The 27,225-nt window shown below is 55.9% G+C and overlaps 1 protein-coding gene across 1 annotated transcript; it reads left to right on the top strand.

The window, feature by feature from the left end:
• The first annotated feature begins 51 nt into the window (after positions 1–51).
• BAIAP2L2 (BAR/IMD domain containing adaptor protein 2 like 2) lies at positions 52–27,128 on the top strand. The gene is made up of 14 exons (XM_045779805.2): positions 52–931; positions 2,076–2,151; positions 3,102–3,188; positions 3,623–3,684; positions 13,738–13,809; positions 14,036–14,152; positions 14,988–15,134; positions 21,961–22,113; positions 22,410–22,548; positions 22,703–22,928; positions 25,197–25,319; positions 25,650–25,857; positions 26,421–26,464; positions 26,652–27,128. The coding sequence occupies exons 1-14, from the start codon at positions 881–883 to the stop codon at positions 26,725–26,727; spliced, it is 1,581 nt and encodes a 526-aa protein (XP_045635761.2). The 5' UTR covers positions 52–880; the 3' UTR covers positions 26,728–27,128.
• The last annotated feature ends 97 nt before the right edge of the window (positions 27,129–27,225 follow it).

Genomic DNA, 27,225 nt, shown 5'->3' on the forward strand with positions numbered 1-27,225 from the left:
GGCGGGGAGCGGGGGAGGGCACCACTTTTCTTCTCCAGGGCTCCCCCAATCAGGCCGGTGATGTTCAGTGGCGGCAGCTAAGCCAACTTGCCCACGGTGGGAGGCGAGGGTGAGCCCCATTTGCTGGGGCAGGGGATGAGACCCAGAGTGGGCAGGGGCCTTGGACCCCCTCACACAGCCGGCGAGCAGGGCCCAGGTTTGTCCCAGGTCTGTGCGGCTCCAGGGTTCGTGCTGCCAGCATGAGAGGAGGTGGGCAGGCAGCGGCAGATGTGGGAGCCTCAGCCCTCGAGGTGCGGGGGGGGGGGGGGCTTGGGGCAGAGAAGCGGCCAGAGAGCCGGGACACCCGGTGGTACATTTGGCCTCCAGGGCTGGGTCAGTCAGGGAGGGTCTCGGGGCAGGGCCCCCGACAGCTATGGCCCTATAACTTGGGCCATGCCCAATGTGGGCAGATGGGAGGGCAGGGGTCCCACACACACACACACACACCAGAGCCAGGCGTTCCTGCTGGCCTGGGGGAGGCTCGACCTGGAGGAGGAGGGGACCTAAGACAGTGGCCTGTCCACGCGTGCCCACAGGCCCACAGCTCAGAGGGGTAAATAATTGAAGGCAGGTCACACGAACCTGCCCGCGTCACAGGATGCCTTCTACCGGGTCTGGTTACGCCCCAGATCGCATTCTGACATCACTGGCTGGTGAATAATTAAGCTGCCACCTCCTCCCCGGCCACCACCACCAGCAGGCCCTCTGTCTCCAGATCTCATTCTGCAGCTTTCTTTGCTCGCTCCCGAGCTGTGGGCTCTGGAGGGGACCGACCCTCCGTGCTCCCAGCCCCGCCAGCACCTCCAGCCTCCCGCCCAGCAGCCGGCTTGCAGCCCACCCCATGGCCCCCGAGATGGACCAGTTCTATCGGTCCACCATGGCCATCTACAAGGTGAGCAGACGTGTGGCCCAGGCCCCAGGCCCGAGCGCCCTTTCTCAGGGCTCGAAGGTCGGGCTGGGTCTGGAGGACAGAGGGTGAGCATGACTATAGCGTGTTCTGGGAAGGAAGGCCCAGAGCCAGGCTGGGTTGTGGGCACAGGGTGGGGATCCTGGGGGATAGTTAGCCATCCCCGCCCCAACCTGAGGCTCCCAGGGAAGGGGTTTGTCCGCAGTCACCCAGTGAGCGACAGGCCCGCTGAGACAGCACTCCTAGATGCTAGACAAAGGCAGGACGGGGCCCAGGGTGGCTAGAGGTGGGAGCGAGGCAGGGGCCCAAAGAGCCACCTGCCCAAGACTGGGGAGTCCCTCTCTGTCTGTCTCTGTCTTCCTGTCTCTTTCTTTTCTGAGCCCCTCACTCAAGTTTTCTACTTCACTCCAGATGGATTGCCACTGTCCTCATAGACTTTTATTGAGCACCTACTATGTGCAGGACCCTTTCATATGTAAGCCCCACAACAACCTGCCTGTAGGATAGAAAATAATCACCCCAAATGATGAGAAAGCCAAGGCCAGCACAGTAAAACAGCTTGTTCAAGGTCTCTGAACGTCCCAGAGAGACTTCTGCCTCTGGGACCCAAGACCCAAGTCTAAGTCCATGCCCCAGGCCCTCTGTACCCCAAGGGTACTCTCCAGCTGGCCGTGGCCTGAGGTGGTCCGTGACCCAGCCACAGCCTTGCTCCCAAGGGGCTCTTCTTTGAGGAAGTCAAGATGTGCCCTTGGCCCTGAGGTGACTGTCAGACACCCGTGCGTCCAGCCCGGCAAGGCCTGGACCCAGTGCAGGGTTGAGCCACCCCCAGCGGGGGGCTGCAACAGACCACAAGCTTCCTCCCAGTGGGAGGAGGAGAAGCTTCCAGGTGCATTGTCTTGGGAGCAAGCTCCTGCCAGGGCAGGTGTGTGAGCGGGAGCCAGTGTGGAACAGGGATTCGGGGAGATGACCTCGAGGGCCCTGCCACAGCGTCAGGATTTGGGGTGACTCCACACTTCTAGGCGGGTTTCCCTAGAGTCAGGCTCCTCTCTGGGGCTGGGGGCGGGGGCGTCCCTTTCTTCCTCTCCCTCTCCCAATCTTCATCCTCCCTCCCTTTGGCCTCGGGCCCCAGAGCATCATGGAGCAATTTAACCCCGCCCTGGAGAACCTGGTGTACCTCGGGAACAACTACCTCCGGGCCTTCCATGGTAAGTGCCCGGCCCCCCAGGCCCCCAGCCCCCACCGTGCCCACGCACCTGTCCCTCCACACAGTCACCTGCACCCCCGCATCGTCTGCACCCCACACCAGACACTCCACTCGGGCTCGCCCGTCCACACTCCCACCAGCACCCTCACCCGCACACCCGCACACCCGCACACCCGCACACCCTCCTCTGCCCGCTTCCTAGATGCCCCCGGATGCCCCCAGAGACGCAGCGCCTGGTCCTGACGGCCTCCACGGCCCCTACTGCACACACTTAGTATGTGTCACCCGGATGCTACCCCATGAGCCCACTGCGATACCCAGGCCCACCTCGGCAAGCCGGGCTCTGTGCCACGGCTGTGTGTCCTCACTCTGCCCAGTGCCCCCACCCACACACCGACAGCCAAACCTCCCCCCACGGTGCCGTGCAAAGAGCTACCCCTCCCCCGTTTTCCAACAACACCCGCTCCACCAAGGCTAATCACTTCACCAGGGCTTGCAAGGCTCTGGGCCAAGGACAAGCCAGGGACACACCCGGAGTTGAGGGCCACACAAGCCCTCCCTGCCTTTTAGGACTTTGGAGTCAAAACCTGCTCTCCTCCCACACCAGCTCCCCCAGCCCACCCCCAGCCCATGCCCCTACCCCTCGCATCACGCCACACGTGCCCACACCCTCCCATGGGTGCACACAGACGCCTGCACCCCCGCCCACGACAGATACACGCCGAGTCCCCGTGCGGGGTGCAGCTGCCCTGGACCCTGCTCCACACCCACTTCCTCTGGCCAATACCCCGCGTTCACACACACCACCCAGGAACCCCCCCCTCCCCGGACGCCTCTGCCAGATCCCACAGTGTCCCCTCCATGCACCCTCTCCTGACAGGAGGGATCCCCTGGGGGGGGGGCGGATGGAGGAGGGGGCTGGGGCTACACCCATCCCCTGTCCCCACGCAGCTCTGTCTGAGGCGGCTGAGGTGTACTTCAACGCCATCCAAAAGATCGGGGAGCAGGCCCTGCAGAGCTCCACCTCGCAGATTCTCGGTGAGGCGCTCCCCCTTCCACTATATACTCTTTCTTGGGCCTGGAGGGCTCGCCTCGTGCTGCCGAGGCCCCTCTGTCTCCCTGGTGCTGTCCCTCAGGCCCGGGGTCTGCCTGGCCCACCATCCTGGCGTCCCAGAGAGGGTTCCTTTCATGTTCCGACCCTTCCTGGAAATCCCCTCACGCCACAGGCCTTGCAGCCCAGGGTGAGTCCAGAACCCAGACTCCTGCTCCGGAGCCCAAGCCCCTCCCCGCCACTCCCTGCCGGGCTGTTCGAGGGCTGGGATAGGCACTGCCATCCTCCCAGAGCCATCTGGGAAATCCTTGGACTTTGGTCCCCAAATCCCGTCTCAGGCAGCCCCTGTGACAGCTTCTAGCAGGAGGAGGGCGGGTGGGGCGGGCTGCGCCACTGACGCCACCTTTCTCTGTGCCTCCAGGAGAGATCCTGGTGCAGATGTCGGACACGCAGCGGCACTTGAACTCTGACCTGGAGGTGGTGGTGAGTATCGCGCCGTGTGGGCCTGAGACGTCACTCAGGAGAGTGGGCTGCGTTCCAAGGAAGATGAGGGCCCCACCTACCACGGCCTTTCTCAGGGAGGGCTCCCTGTGGCCCTTAGTGACACACAAGCGCAGGCCTTCCGGGCACCTCCCAGGCCCAGCCATGCGGGGCGTGTGCACCTGCCAGAGCTTGTCCAAGCCTCCAGCAACCCTGGGAGGCAGCCGCCGCTTCGGTCTCCATTCTACAGACCAGGAACCCGAGTCCCTTGCCCGCAGTTCCACAGCGAGTGGAGGAGCTAGGGCGAGACAGGACCGCTGCTCAGGTGCACGCGGCCAGGCCCTGCGCCTCTCTGGCTCCCCGGCCCCTCCCTCCATGCTCCCAGGGAGCTGCCAGCCACCTGGCCTTGATACAGCCATGAGAAAACCCCACAGAACTAAACCCAGTCTTCCCAGTGAGGGATCCCAGGCCCTGCTGACCCAGCAGCCTCCCTGTGGCGCCCCCCAGTCACAACCCAGCACCGCGAACAGCTGCCCTCTGCAGACACGGCCTGGTGTTCCTACCTCTTGGGCTGTTCTCCCAGCCCAGTGGCATCCCCGGCCTCGCTGGCCAGCACCTTACCAGGCCTCCCTTGACCCCTGGGCAAGCTCATTACTTCTCCTTCTGAACTCCAGCGGATGCATCTATGCCCTCTTAGCACGTGGTGGTGAAGAAAGCGAGCTCTGCTGCCAGAGCACCTGGGTTCAAAGCCCGGCGCCACCTGCCGCTGGCCTGTGACCTTGAACAAGCCTCTCTGTACTTTGGCCTGCCTGTCTGTACATTGAAGACGATCATAACTACCGGCAGGACCCTGGTGAGGACCAGGTGAATCCCTAAGGATAAACTAGGTGCCCTCCATGCATTTCCGTGGTGATTACGGGCAGCAGGATCTACTGGCCTGGCTATCCCTGCCGAGACTGGGAGCCCTGCAAGGGCCGGGGTGGGGCCCGGCACAGAGCAGGGCTTCACTGACTCTGGATGGAAAGAGCAAGCTTTGAAAAGAGAGTGGGGGCTGGCCACATGGAGAGGAGACGAGAGGGCGTTCCCAGGGGGCGCAGTGGGCAGAAGTGGGCCAAGGATGGGGAGCTGGGGCGGAGTAGGAGAGGGCCTCATGGTGACGGGTCTTGGAAAACTTGGGAGGAAATGTCAGCTCATTGTGACAGCATGTGGCTCTCAAATGTGTGTGGGGGGAACCCTTGGAAGTCAGTGTGCGCTTTGGGGGACACCAGAAAATAGCAGTTTGGTTGTCCTGTCAAAATGGGGAGCAATTGCAGGAGCAGAAAACATGCATCCACCAGCCCAGGATAAAGCCCTGGGCCGGGGCCCTTCTCTGGGACACTTGCAGGCTTAGGGCTCAGCTGTGTTCGTCCTGGGGTTCAGGAAAGGAGCCAGGAGCACTGCTTGTGCTGGCGGCCTGTGACTTCCCATCCTGGGCTTTGATGGCTCTCTGTGTCACTCATGGCCCCCCTGGGCTGGATGAGGACGAGTGTCCTCCAGGCCCTCTCTGTAAGGAGAGCTGCCCTCTCTGGGCACCGGTGTCTTGGCTGTGACAACTGGGCAGGGCCGTCGGCCAGGACCATACCAGATGCAGCACAGCAGACACTGTCTCCCCCGTGGGCTCATTCATTCAACAGCTCTCTTCAGCTGGGTGCCGGGCACTGTTGCAAGCGCAGAGAAAACCCTGGCCTTCCCCAAGAGAGGGGCCAGACAAAACCCAAGACTAACGAGGGAGCACATACGCAACAGGTTAGACGCAAAATGTGTTCCGGAGGCAAATAGAGCAGGGAAGGCACATAGCCAGTGCGGGAGGGCTTAATTTTTATCAGATATTCCAGGAAAACAGCCCTAGGAAGGGGACCCTGAGAGAGGCCTGGAGGAGGCCAGGGTGTTAGCCAGGGAAATGCGTGCGGGAAGGGCATTCTGGGCGGAGGCAACAGACCCGAAAGGCTAGCAGAGGCGCGTGTGAAGGAGATGATCGGCCATCACAAGAGCCCTGTCGTGTGGCCTTGCCCGAGCCCTGGCCATTCTGAGTGCGCAAAGCCAAAGGGTGACAGGATCTGCTTTTGTTATTGTGAACGAAAACACAGACAGGGAAATCTCACTGAGCAAATTAGAGCTTAAGGAATCATTTTAAGGCAAACTACCATCCAGGACAAGAGCTATGCCAGCCTCTCGGGGACCCCTCCCTGCGCCCCCTGTCAAAATCACAGCCCCTCCCTCCCCTCCTCCCTCCGAAAGTGACCACGGATCCGACACTTCTTGCCCTCCTTGTAGCTGATCACTCGGGCGTACGTCCCTAAATTACGGTCTGGTTGTGCTCTGTCTCTTTTCTTTCAAATCTGCCTTCAAGTTTCTCAGTCCCCTGGATCCCCTCCATCCCTTTCGCGCCCTTACGACTTGTCTGTTGAAGGCCCTGGGGCCCTATGACTGGTTTTCCTACAATCTGGAAATTGCTGACCTCACATTCCTGGCATAGTTCAGCTTCTCCCTCTGTCCTCTGGATGCCGGGGCTTGATCAGACCCAGGTTCTATCCCTCTGGCAAGACCACAGAGGGCACTGGGTTCTTCCGTCGGGAGCCACGGCACGTCTGTAGCATGTGATATGAACAGCCGTGGAGGCTCTGTGTGTCCCGATCCACTCCCACCTTGGGAGTTAACCGGCTCTTGTGATGCTCTTACCCATGAGCTGGGATATTTCTATACGGAGACGCTTCTCCTTACCTACCTTGTTACCAGAGGCACGTTCGGGTGGGAAAAGCAGGATCAAGGTTTATTCACTCCCTTTACTTATTTATTAACTTTTAAGCTCATGAACACGCTCCCTGTCATCCTCTGAAGGTGACCCATGAGCTGTATTGTTTTCCTCACACCATTACTGTAGCAGTCTTTAGTATCAGCCGTATTTGTAGATTTAAACACATCTGATGTATTTCAGTCCTTCGCAATTTTCTTGTCTTTAGCCAAGTTGAAAATGTCCCCTCTTTGGCCAATAGAAACTTCCTCAGTCTGGCTCCTGAGTCTCCTGGGCACAACCCTACTAGTTTTGACAGCTTTCTAGCTGTCTTGCTTTGCTCAGCCTCTCAGGGGTTCCACAGCATCTCCTTTGTTCCTGGTCCTCCTCAAGAATCCTGATTCTCTTGGGGGGGCACCTGGGTGGCTCAGTCGGTAAGCGTCTGCCTTCGGCTCAGGGCGTGATCCCGGCGTTCTGGGATCGAGCCCCACATCGGGCTCCTCTGCTAGGAGCCTGCCTCTTCCTCTCCCGCTCCCCCTGCTTGTGTTCCCTCTCTTGCTGGCCGTCTCTCTCTCTGTCAAATAAATAAATAAAATCTTTAAAAAAAAAAAAAGAATCCTGATTCTCGAGGATACAGAGAATGAAAGCATTCGGTCATCCCAGACGTCTTCAGACACAGAACGCTGATCGCTGCTGTTGAAAAGTCTGATGATCGATTTTTTTCCCATCATAAATCATTTGCTTTCTCAGTCTAGGTGCCCAAAAGATTTTTCCTTTTTTTTCCTTTTCTTCAGTCCAGTAATTTTTCTAGACAGTCTTGGTGTTGATCAGTCTGGGTCAATATTCCCAGTCACATGGGGTATTTTTGCAATAAGTAGTTCTGAATCATTTTTTTTTTTTTAATTTCAGGAACGTTGTCTTAAATCACAGTTTTTAGAATGTTTTTGTTCTCTGTCTTTGCATTTCTTCTTCAGGGACTCCTGTTATCTGTATGTTAGATCTCCACAGCTTATCTCTAACATCTGTCCTTCCTCTTGGCTATTTTTACTTTTTTCTTCATTTCTTCCCCCCACATACTTCCAGATGTTATGATTTAATACCTGGACCAAGAATGGAGCCCATAATAGAAGTTCTATCATGGGGGCGCCTGGGTGGCGCAGTCATTAAGCGTCTGTCTTCAGCTCAGGGCGTGATCCCAGCGTTCTGGGATCGAGCCCCACATCAGGCTCCTCCGCTAGGAGCCTGCTTCTTCCTTTCCCACTCCCCCTGCTTGTGTTCCCTCTCTCGCCGGCTGTCTCTGTCAAATAAATAAAATCTTAAAAAAAAAAAAAAAAGAAGTCCTATCATGGATGTATCTATACATACAATAATATAGAAAAATATATTCTTATATATAGTATATATTAGATATTAAATATGTAATATCAGCTTGAAATTCACCCCTTTAAAGTATACAATTTAGAAGTTTTTAAGGTAGTCACAGAGCTTTGAACCCATCCCCACTATCTAATGTTGGAACATTTTTGTCACCCTCTTCCTTAAAACACTGTCACCATTAACATTCACTCTTGTTTCTTTGTTTCTTTTCATTAAAATAAGTATTCCCCCTCTTTGGCAACCCACTCCCTGATTTCTGTCTCTGGAGATTCATTTTGCCTGTTCTAGGACTTCATATGATGGGACTTGTACCTACGTGTTCCTCTGCGACCCGCCTTGTTCACCCGGTATGATGTCCGTAAGGTGGCTTCGCACCGTCGTGGGGATCGACGCGTCGTCCTGTTTGCTTACCATTCCGCTGAAGGAGTCTACCACAGCTTGTTTATCTCTTTTTCTGCTGATGGTCATTTGGGTTGTTTCCAGTTTGGGGTACTATGACTAGGGCTGCTGTGAACATTCTCGCACAAGTCTTCTGTGGCTGTATGTTTTCATTCCTCTTGGGTAAATACCTGGGAGTGGAATTTGTGGGTCACAGGGTGACATATATTTGGCTTTACATGAAACCGCCAAAGAGCTCTCCAAAGCCACCGTGCTAGCCGCACCCCCGCTAGCAATGTGTGAAATCTGCTGCTGCTCGACATGCTTGCCAACCTTCGATGTTGTCCATCGTTGTTATTTTAGCCATTCGAGAAGGTATGGAGCGGTACCTCACTGCGGTTTCATTTCGCGTATGCCAATGACTAGAGACTTTTAATGGGCTTACTGGACATTTGCATATATTCTATCATGAGGTGTTTGTTTAGCACTTTGCCTATTTATTGGGTTATACTTGTTGACTCATAGGAGTTCTTTATATAGTCAAGATATGAGTCCCTTCTCAGATATATGCATGATGCATGTTTTTTTTTCCAACCTATTGCTTGTCTATTCATTTTCTTTTTTTCTTTTTTTTTTTAAAGATTTTATTTATTTATTTGACAGAGAGAGAGACAGCCAGCGAGAGAGGGAACACAAGCAGGGGGAGTGGGAGAGGAAGAAGCAGGCTCATAGCGGAGGAGCCTGATGTGGGGCTCAATCCCACAACGCCGGGATCACGCCCTGAGCCGAAGGCAGACGCCTAACCGCTGTGCCACCCAGGCGCCCCGTCTATTCATTTTCTAAATAGTGTCTTTGATGAGCAGAACATTTACATTTTTAGGAATTTGGCTATTTAATTGTTTTCATTTTACAAAAGGCAGAATCTGTTTAAACTCAGTAAACTGCCTTACAATTCATGGGACTGATGCTATGGCAACAGCAAACACCTGCCTCTGCTAATTTGACAATTTTAAACAGCTGTCTGTGTTTGTATCCTATTTAAGAAATCTTTGCCTACCGCCACTGCAAAGACACTCTAAGGTTTCTTGTGGAAACTTTATGTTCTGGACTTTGTATTTATTTCTATGATCTATCTTAAATTTGCTTTTGTGTATGAAGTGAGATAGAATCGGGGGTTCTTTCCCCCTGTATAGACTTTCAGTTGTTCCAGCACCATTTCAAAAAGACTTTGCTTTCCCCATTGAACTGACTTGGTGTCTTTGTCAAAATTTGATTTGTTGTATATGTGTGGGTCTATTTCTGAGCTCTCTACCCTTTTCTATTGATATATTTGTCTATCCTTACACCAATACCACAACTGTATTAATTGCTGTTGCTTTATAGTGAGTCTTAAAATCAAATAGTCTAGGGGCGCCTGGGTGGCTCAGTCAGTTGAGCATCTGCTTTGGCTCAGGTCATGATCCCAGGGTCCTGGGTTCAAGTCCTACATCAGGCTCCTTGCTCGGCAGGGAGCCTGTTTCTTCCTCTGCCTGCTGCTCCTCCTGCTTGTGTGCTGTCTCTCTCTCTCTCTGACAAATAAATAAATAAAATCTTTAAAAAAATTAAATAGTCTAAGAATTTTGTTCTTCTTTCTCAAAATTATTTTGCACATTCAAGATCCTTTGCATTTCCATATTTAGAATCAGCTTGTCAATTCCTTAAGAAAACCTGCTGGAATTTTGACAGGGATTGCATTAACCTATAAATTAATGGCTATCATGGGGGCACCTGGCTGGCTCAGTCAGTAGAGGATGCAACTCTCAATCTTAGGGTCCTGAGTTCAAGCCCCACAGTGGGAGTGGAGCCTACTTTTAAAAAAATTATAAATTCATGGTCATTTTAACAGTATTGAGTCTTCTGATCCATGAACATGGTATACCTTTCCATTTATCCATTTCTCATAGCAACACCTCATCATTTTCAGGGTACTAGTCTTGCACATCTTTTGATAGATTTGTTCCTAGGTACTTGGCTTTTTTAGCTATTATAATTGGATTTTAAAAATTTCATCCTCCAGTTGTTCATTGTTTGACGTATATTTTAGTAGGATCACTCTGGCTCCTGTACTAAGAATAAAATATGAGTAGCAGAGGACAAAAGCAGAAATAGGAAGACCAGTTTAGAGGCAGTAATCTAGGGGAGGGTTGAAATGGCTTGGGAAAGTCTGAACAGTGGTAGTGTTGAGAAGAAATCAGACTGAATGTAAAGCCAATAAGATTTTTTGATGGCGTGGATGTCAGTTGCAAAAGAAGAGGGAGAGTCACACTAACTCCAAGGCTTTGTCCTGATCAACTGGAAAGGTGTAGTTGCCATTAGTTGAGGTGGGAAATACTGAGTGTGGAGCAGTTCAGGTGGAGGGGAGAGATCAGGGACTTGGTTTTAGACATGGTAAGTTTGAGGCACTTATTAGAAAACCAGATGGAGATGTAGACCTCAGTTGTATGTATGAGGCTAGAGTTTGGGGTCAAGGTTTAGGGTGGGTTGTTTGTCTGGGAGTCCTGAGCATATGGACAGATGAGCTCATGGAGCGAGTGGATGTAGGAAGGGAAAGGAAGAGGCCCTGGGGGATGAGGAGGTGAGGGAGAATCAGCAAATGACAGAGAAGAGGCAGCAACGATGCGCGGGGGTAAGGGGGAGTGCAAGGAAAACCAGGAGAGGGTGGTAGGCTGGAAGCCAAGGGAAGAAGGTGTTTCAGGGAGAGGGAATGGTCAAATGTGCTGAATGATGACCATATGATGCGTCAGATGAATCTGGAGAGCTGGCTTTGTGATGGGAAGTGCAGTGATTTCAACAAGAATTTTCTTACTGGCGTGGTGGGGCACAGTCTGACTGGAGGGTGTTCAAGAGCATACTGGAAGACAGGAATGGGGTTAGCCTACAGGGACAATTCTTCCGGGGCGGGAGGGGGGGTAGTGCCTGTATAGGAGACAAAAGGATTTCTTGCGTGTTACTGGAATAACTCAATACATAGAACTTACAGTGCGTGTTTTCCACAATGGGCCTGCTCTCAGCTTCTGTACTGAAGGGCTCACAGGACCCGCTAATGAAGTATATGCTGGGAGAGGGGACATGGGGGAGGGCCGCGTTCTGACCTACTGGGAATTCCTCAGTCTGCCTGGGGTTGGTGACTTCCGTGTTTCCCAAGCCACCTGTTAATAGATAGTCCTATGGTTCCCCCATAGCAAGAGCTCAAAGTTCACATCAGTTATCAACCCCTTAATAGATTGATTTCCTCCGGAGCTTAATGAAGACTTTCCATTAACCCCATGGTGCCTGGGCCCCCATCTAATTGGTGATCAGAGCCAAGCCGTGGCAAGAAGAAGAATTACGATCCAGAGGTCCCGTTCTCACACACATATCCACGGGGTGACTCAGTTCATACCCGATTGGAAGCAGGAGAGTGACGGCTGATACATGGAAGGTGGCTCGTTCATAAGCTATGTCTCCTAGGCGAGAGTAAGAGAGGGCAAACAGAATTAGGAGGAAGGGGAAAGCCCCCAGCTTGTCTGCGGCGCTGACAGCAAGAGCCCTTTCATCTGTATCTTTAAAACATTTTAAAAGAGCTCCTGCACCCAGGCCTCCCTGGGGAGACCGCTCCTAGCCGCCCAGGGCTCCCAGCTGGGGGCAGGCTGCACCACCCCCCTTGCCCAACTTCGTGACAGCCCCACGTCCCCCTGCACTGTCTCAGCACACCAGCTCTGCTGGCGGAGCTGGCATGTCCGTTCTGTGGGTTTTGTGCGTTTTAGATATTTTCCGTAGCTTTCCGTGTGGCTCAAGTTCGTCCCCAGGTACCACTCAACATCTTTATGAGTGCTCCGGTTACAAAGTTGCCTGGCTTTTGCGGGTCGGCTCCAACCCTGTATCTCCCCTAAGCCCTGTTGTTTATTTTGGGTGATTTTGCAGGATACGGGGATTTTCAAGAACACACGTTTGGTGTTCAAGCAGGAACCTTGGACTGTCTTTTCAGGGGGACACAGGGCCGGGGGAGGGGCGAGTGAGGCGCCCCTGGGGGGAGGTCTGGCAGGTGCACGTTGGGAAGGCTCACTTCCTGGATCCAGTAGACAAGGGCAGATATGTGGTCTTGGCACCGTTCATAACACTGACCCCTCTACACACACACACACACACACACACACACATCCCAGCAGCCACAACTCAGGGTTCAAGGCATGGCCAGTGCTGAGAGGGCCACACTCAAACTCCCCTATAGACCAGCAGTTACCAGGCTTCCAGAAACAATTACGGGAGAAAAACATTAAATTTGTAACTTTTATAATTGGCTGGTTTTCCCTGAATACTGGAAGAAGATGACCAGCATTCTTCTTCCGGGCAACGCCCTACCCCAAGGGACAGAGCTCCCCCAGCACAGCATGGAGACCCCGTGGCAGCATGCCTGGCAGCACCCACGGAGGTTCTTGAGCAGGTGCTGCTGAGGGGAAAGGGGGTGTAGACAAAGGAGGCTGAGCACAGAGGTCCCCTGAGGCGGCAGTGACTGCAGGATGGGGGACGCTCCTCTCTGCTCCCTGTGAACCCAAGGGCAGAGCGCGCAGCTGAAGGGTTTAGAGCTGGTGTCCCCACAGCACACAGTGACCCAGGAAACGCTGATGGGGCGTCCAGGGGGAAGGTGCCTGGTGAGCACCAGGGCTCCCAGAATCAAAGCTCTTTGGGCTTACAAGGCTGGACCTTCAAGAGCATCTGGCCAAGACCTTCCTGGTACAGAGGGGGAAACTGAGGCCCAGAGAGGGGCAGCAACTTGTCCAATGTTCTAGAGCAAATTGGAGGCAGAACCAGAATTACTAGGATGTCGCTCTTCGGGGTCTGAGCCCAGTAGCCTTCCCCGGCCTCCTGGTCACCCAGGTGCTCGGCCACCTCCGTCTCGCCTGTCGTGGAAACTAGCCGCCCCTCAGCTAAGGCCTCAACAGCTGTGAGCACTGTCACTGGGTCAGGCCCTGCCCATGGTGCTGGGGACACAGAGATGGTCAGACAAGGTTCATGCCCACAGCGGCCCACTGCTCCTACAGAGCGCCTATGATCAGGGGCCCAGCAAGAAATTCTGTCCTATGGCCAGAGGGACGAAAAATAAACAAATGAATGGATATACATTCCAGAAACAGAATGGGAAAACAACGGATTCAGCTGGGGAGACTCCCCGGTAGAGGGGGTAGGGAAGCTGGTATTTGAAGTCTGGTAGGAAATTCCAGGCAGAGGGAATGGCATCAGCAAAGCACAGACTGGGACTAAGAACCAGAAGACACTGATACATGTATGCAGGGGGTGTGGCCCGCCAGCCACCGCCCTACCTGTTTGCATATGGAACCATTTAATCTTCCCTCCAACCCGGTGCTTGTATCAGGACCATTTTCTCCGGGGTCTGGGCAGGTGCCTGGGTGTTCGGAATGCGGTGGGCCGTATTGGACTGGGCGGTGCCAGGGATGCTGGGCCTGGGAATGATTAGGGTCACCCCGATCACCCCCACCCTGCACTCCACACAGGTGCAGACATTCCATGGAGATCTACTACAGCACATGGAGAAGAACACCAAGCTGGACATGCAGTTCATCAAAGTAAGTGTGGCCGCCCACCTTGGCCCCCCAGCCCATCACAGGCAAGACGGCCTCTCCCCGTTTAATGGATGAGCACACCGAGGCCTGCGCTGGGCATCGACTGGCCCCAGGCTCTCCACGTTCCCAGCTGAGCGCCCCGGGGCCCTGTCCAGTGCTCTGACCCATGGACCCGGAGTCTTGAGCTCTTTGACATGGGGGTCTCCTTCCTCTCTCCGCCCTCCCCAAGGACAGCCGCCAGCACTATGAGATGGAGTACCGTCACCGAGCCGCCAACCTGGAGAAGTGCATGTCTGAGCTGTGGCGCATGGAACGCAAGAGGGACAAGAATGTGCGGGAGATGAAGGTGCAAGAGCTGGGGGCAAAACCAGGCTCTGGGGGGACCCCCTGACACCCTCCTGAGCTCCCCCACCCAGCTCCAGCTTAGCTCCAGGAGGGCCGCCTGCCCCATGCTCTGTGGTGGGTGTAGCGAGGGAGGGCAGCCGGCCCCGTGGGTGGGCACAGCAGCCCCGGCCCTCGGGCCCACCTCAGCACCATCCTTGCGCGGTCGCTGCCCCGCCCTCCCCAGGCTCCCCAGGCTTCCCGCCTTCTACTTCTCGGAGAAAACCCAAGGCCATCAGCCGTGGTGCTCCTGACTGCGGTAGCCAAGGTGTAATTCCCCAGCAGCCCCGCCATCCTCCGCTCCCTCCTGCCCCTGGCTAGGGCCAGCCGTCCTCCCAAGCTCAGGGCCCCATCCCCGGCCTTGGTCTCCCCGACTTCTATTTCCTTTCCTCTCTCCTCTTCCAGCTCCCTTACTAAGCTCTTATCTCTCCTCATCAGAATCTACCCTCCCAAGTAGGGACTTATTAATCAATGCATTCACGTTTCCTTAAACCACCCTCCCCGGGCCCCTCTCCGTGCTTGGCCCCGGGCCTGGGGCTGGGGGCAGAGGGATGGCTCAGACATCAGCCCTGCGTGTGAGATGGGCCCGGGCTGGGCCGACACAGAGCCCAGACTCAGGAGGGTGAGGACGCCCATGAGAGGTGGGCCCGGGCGCTCGGATGAGCTGGGTGCTCAGGGAGGGCCTCCTGGAGGAGACGGCTGATTCAGGAAGGACAGGAGGCTTCAGACCGCTGGTACTTGTGGAGGGTGGGATGAGGCGTCCACTCGCCGCCCCCAGCCAGAACCCGCTTCTCCCACAGGAGAGTGTGAACCGGCTACACGCGCAGATGCAGGCCTTCGTGTCTGAGAGTCAGCGGGCAGCTGAACTAGAAGAGAAGAGGCGCTATCGTTTCCTGGCCGAGAAGCACCTGCTGCTTTCCAACACCTTCCTGCAGTTTTTTGGCCGGGTGAGCGGGGGCCGGGGGGACAGCCAACGGAGCCTTCCTAGGGTCTGTGGTCTCTGTGAGCTGGCTGCCCACGGGGATTTCCCTCCCTTCGCCCATTCCCTTCTATCCTTCTTCTCTGTACATATTTACTGCTTACTCTCCCCATCTATTTCTTTGGTTGTTTATTTGTATCTTCAGATATTCATTCGGTTATTCCTTCATGATTTCGTCTATTCTCACATTCATTCACTAATTCATGCCTTTATTCACTCACGTATGAACCATTTATTTCCTTCATTCCTGCTTGCATAGACTCACCATTTGCAAATTCATCAATTCGTAGGTTTATTTAGCTATTGCCTATTACTTTTATCATACTGTTTAAATCCTCTGCGCTCTTGCTCTGTTCCGTCTGCTAGACCAATCTCTTTGGCTTTCTAGTGGATTTTGCTTTCTATATTTAACTGCCATGTTGTTTAGTGCTGTTGGGTTTACGACTATTATACCTTCTCTGTAACTGTTACCATTTATGTATTTAATATCTTACAATCGAGCCTGATGCTTTTCATTTCACTTTGGCTTGAGATTGAAATTATCCTCCTTTCTCTTCTGTGAACTCTTTGTTTTAAAGTTTTATTTATTTAAGTAATCTCTACACCCAAGATGGGGTTTGAACTCATGATCCTGAGATCAAGAGTCACACACTCTTCTGACTGAGCCAGCCAGGCACCCCTTTTATCTCTTTAAGTGTGTTTTCTGTCCCTAACATACAGCTCAGTTTTGACTTTTAACCAGTCTGACAGCTTATGTCTTCAAATAGAGGAATTCAGTTCATTCGCAGGTAACCCAACAACTAACATACCTGTTTTATTTTACTTGGTCGTTTCCTCTTTTCCGCCCATGCTTGCTTGTGCCACTTTGCTTGTGTTACTATAGATTCCCCTTTCCTCTTTGTTAATTTGCAAATCCTACTGTTCTTTTCATCTCTCTTCATGACGACCTCACTTTGTGACCCTCATGATAACATAGATTCATCTCTTATGTTTTCCAAAATATACTGATAACACAGCCCCCTCGACATACTCTGTCCATTGCAGCCCCCCACCCTTAAGATGAGGCCTGGAGAAGGATTTCCCTGCTTCGTTGGCACTCTAAAACGTGGCCTTACTCCTCCCCTTATCCTCCCCGACCCCAAGCTCTTGGTTTTGCCAAAAAACTTCAGGACTTATAGTTCTAGACTCTCACGAGTCATTTCTTTGCACTATGATCCTTCTATTTCGAGAAACTTCACTTAGATCATGTATATTCCCGATGCCCGGTGCACAGTCACTTGCACTGGTATTTCACTACACACATGATCAGATAGATACGCTGATACCGCTGTTTTCACTCCTTTTCATTTCCCGCTGTCTTGAGTTTTCTGTCTGGATTAATTGAATGTTTTCTGCAGATGTGCCACCTGAATCCATGCGTACGTGCAAAAGTCTCACTTTGACCCTGGGTGCTGAGCAGCCTGTCGGCTGGTTGAAGGATTCCAGGGCTGTAGGCTTTTTCTCCTGGGCTCCAAGAGGATGTTCCCCTGTTTTCTGGTGCTCTGTGTTGTGGATGCGAGGTCAGGTGCTGGTCTGTCTTCTTTCCCTCTTAAGTAAGTGGCTCTCTCTGGATGCTTGGAGATATTCTTGGTGTCCTTGGGACCCAGGCATTTGTCCGGGCACCCCTAGATGGGTGCCTGCTGGGCTCAGGTCTTTCTTCAGGTCAGTGGAGCTGTTGGCTCTTCCGTTTCTTTAACTATTATCTCTCCACCATCATTCCTTCTTCTCCTTCCAGAACTCCACATCTATGACCTCGTCCCTCGCCAAGTCTGTTCACTTGTCCTTGTTCTGTAGTTTGAGATATTCTCCCCCCCCTTGACCTGTCAGGCCTGAGTGTGTTCCCACCAGGACTGTCCTGTCTTCTAGTTCATCTGTTCAATCTTCGGTCTTCAAATCGTGCTTTGTCTGGGTTAGAAGGGCTTCGGTATGCAGCAAATGCTCCTATCAAGATCTTGTCGAGCTTGTCACCCCCTTCTCTCAGCCTCCTGGGTGGTCTGCTGGGTTCTCCTCTCTCACTGCTGGGTCCTCTCAGATGCCTTGTTTCTTTCCTTTGCCTCCTCATGCTCCTATTCCCACTCAGGGTTGAGTTGAACTGCAAGGCCTCAGGCAGTGGTACTGGCAAACGTGGGAGGACTGGGGGAGTGGAGAAATCTCTACCCCAGTGGGACCCCCTTCTAACCCAGGCCTTCCTGTTGCAAGCATGGGCTCTCACCTCGGCCTCAGGGATAGGGATTAATTTAGTCTGCTCATCCAGAGAACCACTGCAGACACGGCTGCCAGGGAAGGTTGTGCGGAATGAACACTGCACAAGGGAACCTGGTTGAGAGCAGGGCCTGTGTTCCACTCTTCAAGCTGAACACACTGGTGCAGACTGTGTTTTCCTGGAGAGAGGAACATCTCTCTCTTTTTATAAAGAGGCCATCCTCTCACCAAATATATGCCCACCAGACTCTGTCCATCCAGAGAGAACACCTGTCTCTAAATTACAAGGAGCTACCCTATGGGCTAGCTTCAGCCCAAGCCTATGGAGTCCTGGGACTCAAGAGAGCCAGCAGCCCCTCCCAGGCCACAGTCAGAAGAGACACTTGACACTGACCTCCCCAAGTGTCTCTGTGGGCAGCACTGCCTGAGCCCTTCTTCCCAGCCTCTCGGTTGTGGGTCCTCAGGCCCCTGCCAGCCCAGTGTTGGCCCAGGTTCTGTCCTGCTGCCTTCTGTCAAGGTCCAGCAGGGCCCAAAGCCTCCCAGTTACCCACCTGGCATGTGGCCTTGCCTGCCTGGCCTGTCCTGGCTGTTGACCCCTCTAGAGGGGGACTGGTGGCATCTGCAGATGGAGGGGCCAAGGACCCTGGGATAGCATTTTCCACCATTCCCTCAAAACCGATGACCTTGTCCCTGCGTTTTTCCAATGTCATCTGTTCCTTCATTCGTGTATTTAATAAATATGTTTTGAGTCCAGATGGCATGTCAGGCCCTGGCTCTGTGTCCTATCTGAGACAGAGCGGGCCGCGGACCCATCTCTTCCCTGATATGCCGTCAACACGGCTTCTCCCCGCCTCCCCCAGCCTCGTCGCTCTGCCCGGTACTTTCTACGTCTTTGCACTCTTGTTTAGTTGCCATTTGTCTTTCTTTGTATTCTCGTCTGTTTCCCAGCCACTGCATCCTGGCTGCAAACCCAGCAAGTGATCTCACTTCTCTGGGTCTCATTTTCTTATCTGGCAAAAGAGGGAAATAGTCACCATCTCGCAAGGTTGATGCAGTGGTGGAATGTCCTATGAGGGACCCAGTGGAGTCAGGTTCTCCCGCCCCTACTCTCTCCCCTCCAAAGCTGCAGCCAAAAGCTATCCTTCGGGACCTCTGTCTGCTTGCAGTCAGCTGCCTCCCACAGCCCCCAGCAGACTCCTGCCTCCCCGCCTCAGCCAAGCCCCTTCCCAAGTCTCTGAACCCGGGGACCCTCTGGTGCTGAGCCTAGGTGGGAGACCTGGCTGGACCCAGTACCTGATCCTGGCTCCGGCTGACATCCTTCCTCTGCCCCCCTCCCCCCAGCCAGCCCTCGGCTCAGGGCTCCGCCTTCTCCTCCTGCCCCTCCCCTCCCCCACAGAGTGCCGCTCTGGAGATGAACTGCTTGTTCATTTTTGAAATAGTTGCATCGAGATGCAATTCATCCATTTAAAGTGCACAGTTCAGTGGAGCCTCGGATATTCACAGAGTCGTGCACCGGTCGCCACAATCAAGTTTAGAACGTTTGCATTACCCCGAAAAACCCCAGCAGCCCTTGATGGTCATTCCCCACCCCTCCCCCACCCCACCACAACCCCCCACTCCGGTCTAGGCCACCACGATCTACATCCTGTCTCTAGAGATGTGCTTCCTCTGCACATTCCATATAAACGGAATCAAACAAAATGTGGTCCTTTGTGACGGGCTTCTCTCATGAAGCATGTGCAGGTAAGATCCCTCATCGCTGGGGCACACATCCATCCTTCGTGCCCTGCTACTGCCAAATACCGGTCTGTGGTCTGGAGACACCACATTTCATTTATCCATTCATCGGTTTATTTGCGGCTGATACGACTAATGCTGCTGTGGATAGATATCGAAGTTTCCGTGTGGATGTATATATGTTCATTCTTCCCGGCTGTACGGGAGCGGACTTGCTGAGAATAGGGTAACTCTGTTCAGCTGTTTAAGGAACTTCCAGACTGTTTTCCGAAGTGGCCGCACCATGTCGCAGTCCCGCCAGCCGCGTACGAGCTTCGCAATGTCTCCGCATCCTTGCCAACACCTGTTCTTGTCTGTCATCTTGACTCGAGCCATGCGAGTGGATGGAAAGTGGTATCTCCCTATGGCTTTGGGGCGCGTTTCCTGACGGGTAGCAATGCTCGTGAATGCCTTTCCTGGTACTTACTGGCCGTTGAGGTACCTTCTTTGGCAGAAAGCTCCTTTCTGCCCATGTCCTGAACCGTTCCCTTCCAACGGTTAAGGGGAGAGCTGACCCCTCCACTGGCTGCCTCCTGCTGAGTGATTGCCCCTCAAGGAGGGGGCCCTGGATTGAATGAGCCAGACTTCCCCTAGGGATGGGGGGGAACACATATCGTGTTGAGTGACCCCGCTGGGCTTTAGGGCCCGCAATCCTCAGATAGTCAAGCATAAATATTTACCTGCGACTGTATCTAGAAACAGAATGCACAAGATCTGGAACAAGATTTAAAGAACGAGGAGGGCTGGGCACAGCAAGGGGTCACGCTTACGCGCCTCGTGTACCCAATCCCAGCTGAGTCCGCGTCCGACCAGTAACATGCCCCCCCGCCCACCTCGCCCTCAGCGTCTCTGTTTATCGCACTCGTGCAAGTCTATCTCCAGGATAAATTCCTGGGAATGCAATTGGCGAGCCCAAGGATATACGCATTGGTTGTCCCAGTCTACCCTTCTGCCAGCCATGCTGGAGATTCCCTTCTTCTTGACAACAGTGTGAGAGCAAACTTTTCGATGTTTGCTAATCAGCAAGGTAAAGCTGGTATCTCCGCGTGGTTTTATGTTATACTTGTCTTAATAAGCGAGACAGATCTTTTCATGGTTCCAAGCCATTGGATGTCCTTTACTAGGACGTGTCAGCCTCTTTTCCTCCTTTATTCTTATTCATTTCTCAGAGCTCTTTATATGTTACTGAAATTAGCCCTTTCTTGGTGATGAGTTGCAAGTATTTTCCATTTGTCATTTGTCATTTGAGTTGCTTCTTGTAGGTTTTGCCATGTTTAAAAAAATTATTTTTATTTAGTCAAATGTATCAGTCTTTTCCAGTCTATGGGGTCTACAGCATATTGGAATGACTCTTCTGCTCCATAAATGTTTTTAAAACTTCTCCCACGGTCTCCTTATGGTTTTGAAAGCCTGCACGGTGTTTCTTCCCAACCACAGGCGAAACTGCCTGGAGGCAGAGCTGAGGGAAGCCAGAAAAGTGGAGTGCTGCCCAGACTGGGGCTTGGTACTCTGGCCTTTATTCTCAGAACCCCCTAGGACCCTGGCAGGTGCTTTCCACTGAATGTTCTCAAACTGGGCAAAAACCCTGTTAAAAATATGGTATACAGAACCCAGTGTCCTTGCTTTGCGCACTGCTTCTGCAGCAAGCACACGAAGACCTTTGGAGTTTGGGCTTTTTGCTGTTCTGCTACTTAGTTATGCAAGGCAACAGACGGGCTGTCCACCTAGTGACCAAAGGGCCTAGTTGCTCCTATGACGTGAGTCATTTCTGTTTCACTGCCTGGGATCCCCGTGAGGTTTTCAGCAGCTGGGCCAAACTGAAGGGAGGAATCATGGAAAGGTGCCATCGCAGGGACAACTTGCTTACTATCTCTAGGAATTTTCTAGCCCTGGGAGGGGCAATCCCTGCAGGATTGGCAAAGGCCCAAGATGTCAAAACATCATAAAATACAGAAAATTAAAAACACGTTTCATGCACACAGCAGGTCCGACATTTAAAGCCCTCCCACCCCCAAGTGGTTATGGACTATGTCATCAACGGCTGAGTTTCTGGTCCTTGAAAGTATTCAAACAGAGTCAGATGCCCATGTACTGGGGACACTAGGAATGCTTATGTAGACTAAAAGGAATAGGCAGGAAATACTGTATTTGAAAGGCTTTTTTTAGGAAAGGACTCAAACTGGCTTACATAGAAAAAGTATTTATCACTTTAGTTACTATGAAGTTCAAGGATTTCAGGAATAGCTGGATCAAGGAGCACACATCTTCAGAAATTTTCCCTTAGTTGTAGTTTCCTGTGTTGGCTTCACTTTCTCTATTTAGCAAAGCCCATGAGGTGAAAGAATATATTTCTACAGATTGTTCCAGGGTAAGTCCTAGGATTGGGTTCTTTGGTCAGAGTTTCTGGGGAAGTGCCATCCCTGAGCCCATCACTGGGGCCGGTAGGGTGGAGCAACCTGAGAGGCCAGGCCGGGGTCTACCCCTACCGCCGTAGTGGGCCGTGGCAGAGCCCGGCCAAAGCACACAGACTGAGAGAAGGGGCAGGAGAAGCACCTCAAGGAAAACTGAGGGGCCTGCAACAAAAGAGGGATAAGGTTAGACGGTGGCCGAGTCCAAAGTGACATGGCAGAGGTCTCTGGCTCCTTCCGGCTAGAAAATCGGGTCATCCTCCTCTTGTGGGGCCCAAGTTCCCAGGTCTAGGGTGCCGCTTTGGAGGCCCCAGGACTGGGGGCTGCTCGGATCTGGCTGACGCCTGTGTCCCCCCCCCCCGCGGCCAGGCCCGGGGCGTGCTCCAGAACCGCGTGCTGCTGTGGAAGGAGCAGTCGGAGGCCAGCCGCAGCCCGTCGCGCGCCCACTCCCCAGGCCTGCTGGGCCCCGTGCTGGGGCCGCCCTACCCCTCGGGCCGCCTGACACCCACCCGCCTGGACATGGTGAGGCCCTGGGCGCCCCCGCCGCCGTTCGCGCCCCCGCCGGCCCCCGCACCCTCCGCAGCGCCCTGGGGCCTGCGCCCCTCCGCCTGGAGCCTCCCGCCCCCCAGGCTCCCGGTCTACGCGGCGCCCCCGGGCCCGCCCTTCCGCCCCGGCGCTGCCTGGGCGCCCCCGTGGTGGCGGGGCCGCAGGCCCGAGAACCCCTACGCCGACGTCTGGGACTGGGGATGGGGGCTGGGCTAGGGCGCCGCTGCGCCCCCCTCCCCGCCCCACCCTGCCCTGCCCGTCTCCCCTCGCAGCCCCAGAGGGCCCTGGCGGAGTTCGGCTCCCCCCGCAGCCGGCACGGCTCCGGCTCCTACGGCCCCGAGCCCGCCGAGGCGAGGTCCGCGTCGCAGCTGGAGCCAGACCGCCGGTCGCTGCCCCGGACGCCATCCGCCTGTGAGTGGCCCCGGCCCCCTGGAGCGCGGAGGGAGGGCCGGGGACCCGGGGGCCCGGGAAGCGGCACTGAGGCGGCGCTGCAGCAGGCGGGCTCGAGGGCAGACGCGAGGGCGAACTGCCCACCCACGCGCGCTGCGCTCTCCCGCCCTGGCAGCCTCGCTCTACGCCAGCGGCACCGAGCGCTCGCGCTCCAACTCCTTCGGCGATCGCCCGGGCGGCGGGAGCGGCGGCGGGGGCGCCCGCAGAGCCCGCGCCCTCGTCTCCCACTCGGAGGGCGCCAACCACACGCTGCTGCGCTTCTCTGCCGGAGACGTCGTGGAGGTGCTCGTGTCCGAGGCCCGGAACGGCTGGCTCTACGGCAAGCTGGAGGGCTCTTCCGCGTGAGTGGGAGCTGGGGCGCGGGGGGGCCTGTAGGGAACCCGGAGGCCTGGGCTCGCGCCCTGATGGAGACTTGTGCCCCCGGCCCCCCACTTCCATTCCCGGGGCTCAGACAATTCTCCCCTGCCCCCCCCGTCCCCCGTCGGTGTCCTCATCCAGCCCACGGGGTTGGAAGAGGACAGGGCGGTGGCCCTTGGGAGGAACGGGAAGGCTCTCTCCCTGGTGCGAACACTGCGGGAACCCCGCGGTGGGTGCTCGGGGACTGCTTGTGCCCCACACAGAGGGAAGAGCAGCTGACCCCCTGTAGCCTGAGAGTCAGCGGAACTCTGATGGAGGGGGTGGACCTGGAGGCGCCCCCCCCCCCCCGCCCTGGCCAGGCGCAGAGGCCGTGCGGGGACCTCGCAGGCTGAGCTGCAGTCACGTGCAGGGATCTGTAAGGTTGCAAACTGGGGTTGGTTTTGACCCCGGGAGTCGAGGCGCGAGGTGGGGAAGTACTTTGTGGTCACTGCAAGGCTGGCGGAGGGCAGGGGTCGGCAGCCACAAAAGGGGGTGTGCAAGGATCCCTCTTTCTGCCAAAGCAAAAGGGGGAGGTGGGAGCTTGTTGGAGCCAGGCAGTGACCCCCACAGGGCTTATGGGCAGGAGACTGCGTGGTGGCCACTCCCACTCATGCTACAGGGGCGAAGGGATGGATGAGGGCTTAGAGGGAGAGTCAGGTGCGAGGGTGCTCGCACGGGTGGTGGTGTGGGTCAGTGGACTGTGGACCGGCAGAGGGTGGAGGGGTGTGGTGTGGGGCAGTGGGCAGGTGGAGGGCGCTGTGAATCCGTGGATGGTGGTGGGTGGAGGGTGGATACGGGGGCGTGGGTCAGTGCATGGTGCGCAGGTGGAAGGAGGACCAGGAAGTGGTCGTGGGGGTAGGTGGATGCGGGTCGGCAGGCGGGGTGCACTGAGTGGTTGGGGCCGGGAGGATGCATGGATGTGGGTGCACAGGCTGGGGGTGGCTGGAAAGGACATGAATGAGTTGGCAGGGGTCAGCCAGCTGGGCAAGAGCTGAGGGATGGGTGAGGGACTGGTGGCAGGTGGGTGGCTGCCCATGGGGATCGTGGATGGGTGATGCGGGACGGGGTGACGCATGGCTAGAGGGATGGATGGCAGGCGACAGTTGGCCTGATGTGGAAGGATGGGCTGCCGGGTAGAGATGGCTGCAAACACCAGGGGTGGAAAGCCCTGCTCTGTGGGCCCACGAAGGCAGCCGGCTGCCCTGAAAGTCCCCCCAACAGGCATGTAGCGGACTTCCTGGGGGCCGGAGTGTAAAACCATCTAGAGGTGCTCTCGGACCATGTGCCCGGGACACGGCTGTTCTCTCCGTGCAGAGGAGAAGATGGCAGGGAAGGAGGTGGTGGGGAAGGAGATGGCAGGTGTATAGTGAAAGCACTTTATAGTGAAAGCACAGGTAAATCGTAAGGAAATGGTTTTATTCTGCCAGTTCGAGTGGAAATTGCTTCCAGGTACCTTTAGGGGAGAATGCTGTTGATTGGGTTTGGGGGTCTAAGGTGACTTTTTGGAGAACACTTTCCCAAGTGTTCTGCAAGAACCTGAGGGGTCCCGGGGCTCTGAAAAAGCTGAGGAACACTGATCGAAGTGCCTCTGCCCCAGCCCCAGCTGCTCTCGAGGTGCAGTAATGAGCCTCCAGCCAGGCAAAGACTCCAAGAGTGGGGATCCCTGGGGTCCCGGGAACCAGAGTCCTAGGGTGGACGGAAGCAGCGGAGCAGAGCAGGGCCCTGGGTTGGTAGTGAGGCATCTTGGGCTCAGGTGCCCCTTCCTCTGGGCTCGTACATTTGCCTGTGGTCCTCAGCCCCCACCCTGTCCCCTTCCCAGTCACCCTTGTCGTCATGCATTTGCAGGTCTGTCTGTCCGTCCGTCTGCCAGGCCGGAAGCCTCTGAGGAGTAGGAACTGTTTCTGGGCCCTTGCGTGGTGGGTGCTCAGTGAGGAGGGAATGAAGCGGGTCACCACATGTCCTTGGACACATTGCTTTCCTCCTTGGACTTCAGTGCCTCCTAAGGCGACCCCGCCCCTGGCAGGACGTGAGGCTGGCTGGCTGGACTTGAATGTCGAGAAAGATCTCCTTGAGGGATTAAATGAGTTAGTCTGGGCAAAGCCCGCGGAGCGAGGCCTAGCACCCAGCACTGCTCAGGGATTGCTCTCAGGGGTGGGATTTGACCACTGTTGTTGGGCCGTTTGCTCAGGCGACCCTCTGCCCGCACCCCGCAGGAGCGGCTGGTTCCCTGAGGCCTATGTGAAGCCTTTGGAGGAGGCGCCTGTGAGCCCCATGAACCCCTTGAGCCCAGTGACCCCCATGAACCCGATGAGCCCTATGAATGAGCTACCTTCCAGGTACCTGGGTGGTCAGAAGTGGGCCAGGGTGGGGACTTTGGTGGAGGGTGGCCCCACTCTCCAAGGGGACATCTGTGAGTTGCAGTCCTGCGTGGGCCCAGCCTCCTTTGGTCCCTGGAGGAAGGGGACCCCCCCCCCCACGCACATGAGAAAGTCATTGCATCCCTCCCTCTGCCTCCTCTTGGGGCTGCCTTCAAGCCCATATGGCCTCCTTTGGCCCAGGTACAAGGGAGGAGGCTGTAGGACGCCCAGGAGCCCAGCAGATGGGGTGGGGTGCAGTAGGGGCCTGACGCCTGACCCCCTTCCCGTGCCTCCCTCCTCTGGACTCAGATCCTACCCGCTCCGGGGCAGCCACAGCCTTGATGACCTCCTGGACCGGCCGGGCAACTCGGCAGCCCCCTTGGAGTACTGGGACGGCCAGGCCCGCTCCCGAACGCCGAGCCGCGTCCCAAGCTGCGCCCCCAGCCCCGCACCTACACCCTTGCCTGACAGCCGCCGAAGCAGCATGGGCAGCCCGGGGGTGGCCAGTGACGTCAAGGTGAGCCCCCACACGCCTGTCTCCAGCCCTGGGCTCATGCAGTGGGCCGGGAGACTGGAGACCAGGTAACCCTCCCTGCCTGGCCACTGGCGGGCTGCCAGGGGCCGTCCCACCCCAGCCTCAGTTTGCCCATCTGCAGGGGAGGAGTGGGATGGACTTCTGAGTCTGGGGAGGGCGAAAGCATTCCTCTCAGGGACTGGAGCTCCCGTTGTCCTGCTGGGGGCCCTGGACAAGGCCTGTCCTTCCCACCTCCCAGGATAGGCAAGACCAGGATCCTGGGTCAGAGCTGGGGCTGGGGCAGACTGGGCAGGACCGGGGTGAGGAGTGGGGTGCAGGGAGAGCAGCCGGAGCCCGGCGGGTGGCACTGTGGCCCAGAGGCTTCTCAAATGTGAAGCCCACAGAATTCCGGTCTTCAGAACACCGGGGCCTTATTTCCCAGAAGCCTGGGCATGCAGGGGCCTCTGGTCTTGTCCTCTGCCTCCCTGGAACGGGGAGTGGCAGAGGCAGGGGCTCGCCTGCCCCTTTTGCCCCTAACCTGGCCCTTCCTCCACCCCCCACCGCAGAAGCTAATGTCCTGGGAACAGCACCCTCCAGAGCTCTTCCCCCGGTGAGTCCTGCAGCAGGAGTCGGGCTCAGAGGAGGGCTGTGGGGGGGGACGAGGCAGGGGTGCGTGGAGGTGGCCAGTGGGGGCAGGAGGGAGGGGTGGGCACTGACTCAGGGGCCCAGCCGCTTCCCCTGGACCCAGAGCCAGCTCAGGACCTGGGCCCCTTTCACCCCGACCTCTCTGTTCCCAGGGGCACGAACCCCTTTGCCACCGTGAAGCTGCGTCCCACCGTCACCAATGACCGCTCGGCGCCGCTCATCCGCTGAGGGGCTTCCTCGGGCAGGGGTCTGAGGTCGGCCCCCCACACCTGCCCAGCGGCTGCCCGGAGCTGGCGGCAGCAGCAGCGGATCCGGATCCGAGAAGCCGGGGTCCTGACACCGGGGGTGGCGGCCCTGCCCCAAACCGCGGCCGCAGCTTCAGCAGCTCCAAGGGAACTGGCTTGCGGTCTGGGACCTTCAAAATAAAGCAGGCAGAATTGGGGGACAGGACCATTTCTTCCCCTCCAAGGGCCCCAGGACTCTCCCTGGGCGCCTACCTCGTGCAACCCCAATCCCCTTCCCCTCCTCTGCCCCCGTAGGGAGGAGCCCTGCGCACCCCCTTCCGCAGCCCGCATATGTCCTCCTGTTTAACTTTTGTAAACGGTGAGAAATAAAGCAAGTGGACAGCAGCAGGACTGGTGGTGTCTGATTTGGGCGACAGGGTTGGGGGGGTTGGGGCTGGAGGCCTCCCGCTGGAGAATGGGGTCCAGGAGGTCCTGAAGGTCA

This window comes from Ursus americanus, chromosome 17, assembly GCF_024610735.1.
Source record: "Ursus americanus isolate L20-20 chromosome 17, mUrsAme1.1.p, whole genome shotgun sequence".
NCBI lineage: Eukaryota > Metazoa > Chordata > Mammalia > Carnivora > Ursidae > Ursus > Ursus americanus.